The sequence below is a fragment of the Zingiber officinale genome, chromosome 5A (genome assembly GCF_018446385.1).
Source record: "Zingiber officinale cultivar Zhangliang chromosome 5A, Zo_v1.1, whole genome shotgun sequence".
Taxonomy (NCBI): Eukaryota; Viridiplantae; Streptophyta; class Magnoliopsida; order Zingiberales; family Zingiberaceae; genus Zingiber; species Zingiber officinale.
Window position 1 is genome coordinate 51,961,983 of NC_055994.1, and position 2,210 is coordinate 51,964,192.

At 37.1% G+C, this 2,210-nt stretch overlaps 1 protein-coding gene across 1 annotated transcript; it reads left to right on the plus strand.

Annotated features, from left to right (window-relative positions):
- Positions 1-814: 814 nt before the first annotated feature.
- Positions 815-1,470, plus strand: LOC121979564 (WAT1-related protein At5g07050-like). The gene is made up of 3 exons (XM_042531560.1): positions 815-996; positions 1,084-1,255; positions 1,351-1,470. Exons 1-3 carry the CDS (start codon positions 815-817, stop codon positions 1,468-1,470), a joined length of 474 nt encoding a protein of 157 aa, XP_042387494.1.
- The last annotated feature ends 740 nt before the right edge of the window (positions 1,471-2,210 follow it).

Consider the following 2,210-nt stretch of genomic DNA (forward strand, 5'->3'; position numbering starts at 1 on the left):
TAGCATCTAATTGCTTCCCTATGTTTGTTACAGGAAGTGTTAAATTCTCTTTTTCAGAAATGACATGCATACTTACTGCATGGATATGACTCAAAAAGGAAACATCATGCTGCTTCATGGTTGAACGAGGTTCATGAATGTGGGAGCTGATATGCTCATCCTCCATTTTTTTTATATGAGAAACTATCAGCTACTAAATTCTTAAAAGTGAAGCTAGATAGAAGATATAGCTAGATTGAATTTTTATCTTCTTTGAATTTTTATATATGACTTGCGTGTCTAGCAGGGCTGGATAGAAGATATCATGTGTGAACAATTTGAATACCACTGCTTTATATGTTAATAAATTTGAAGAAATATAACCACGGCTGGCTATACATAGTATAATCTCATCATGGTCTAAGGCCTTCATCAAAAAATGGTTCAGCATCAAAATCAAAGGTCAGGAGAGCCATGTCGACGAGATTGATAGCAAAGGTATGCCTGATTTCTTCTTCTTGTTCAATTCCAGAAACCCTAGTCGACGAGAATAAAGTGCACTTGTTTGCCTGCTTTTCTCCCTAGTCGTCTTCATCTTGTCGACAAGATGATTTATTTGTCTGTTTGCTGGAGAAAATGATACAACAGTTAGAGGAGTCTGATGTAGCTTGTTGGCACTTGTTTGCCTGCTTTTCTCTCATCTTTTTTCTATTCCTAGCTTTCAAAGCATTTGTCTATCTTAGACTTGTTTGTTTGACAGAATCAATATGATTTTCTTCCTTTATAAAGAACCAAGGACAATAAAAATTGTCACAAACAATTTGGTGAGGAGATCATGGCCTCTGTGAAAGCATGTGCTCCATACTTCTATATGATTGTGTCCCAGTTCGCGTATGCTGGATCCAGCATCCTCGGCAAGCTTGCATTAGGACAAGGACTAAGTGCACTTGTCTTCGTAGTGTACAGGCACCTTATTGCCATGCTCATCTTGGCTCCTCTTGCTTATGTGCCCGAAAGGTTCAAGGAGCATGTCTCATTAGAATTGTTGAGAATAAGATATATGATTACAAATTGAATGTTTTTAAACTCATCTCATGGTTGTAGGAATCGAAGACCCAGCTTCTCATTTGGTGTCATGCTAAAAATATTCATTCTTGCTATGTTGGGTATAACAATTCAGCAAAATGTATACTACGTTGGACTCCATCTCATTTCTCCAACTGTTGCCAGTGCCTTGGGCAATGTCATTCCTGCTTTTACTTTCTTATTGGCAATTGTACTGAGGTTGATTCAGATATTAATTCCAAGTAATTTTACAGTGAATTTAGTTCATTCAAATATCATTCTATATTTGGTCTTTTTTTGCTCAAGATGGAAAAGCTCAACTTGAAGACTGTAAGAGGGAGGGCCAAGCTTGCAGGGGCCATCTTCTACATCACTGGTTCCCTGATATTCACATTTTGGAAAGGTCATTTTGTTGGGGGCCTTTGATACTTCACCTATGATCCAACTTCATTTCGAAAGTCCTGAGAAAGGCGATGCCTGGCTTAAAGGCTCTGCTCTTATGCTATTCGGCTATTTTGCATGCAGTGTATCACTTGTTCTTCAGGTATTGCGTCAATGGTGTCCCTTGTGTTGTCACATGTATCGCTTTTGATGTAAAAAGAATGTTTGGGTATTTTATGGATATTGTTGTAAGAAGAATATTTATATAATTTGTGAATATTTGTGTATTTTATGGATATTATTGAATGAAGAATATTTGTACAATTTGTGAATATTTGTGTATTTTTTTTGTTATTGTCAGTTTTAAAATCAAATCTGTGCTGTTAAAATATATACATATTACATCGGTTTTCCACCGATGTAAAACCGGTGTTATAAAGTAATATTACATCGGTTTTACACCGTTGATGAAACGGTGTCATTAAGTGATACTACACCGGTTAATAACCGATTCGAAGACCGGTGTCGTTAAGTGATACTACACCGGTTTTAACACGATGTCTAAAATGACAGACTTTTAACATCGGCTTCATAGACATCGGTCGAAAATCAAATAGACACCGGTGGAAAACCGATGTCTATGAGCGATTTTGTTGTAGTGCTATAGGTTCTTGTAACGTTGGCAATGCCCTAAACCCATTTAGGAGCATAAGTAATGAGCGGTATCTAGCAACACATCATTACTACCCAAGTTACAAGAATGTCGAGATCCGACATCACCTTGT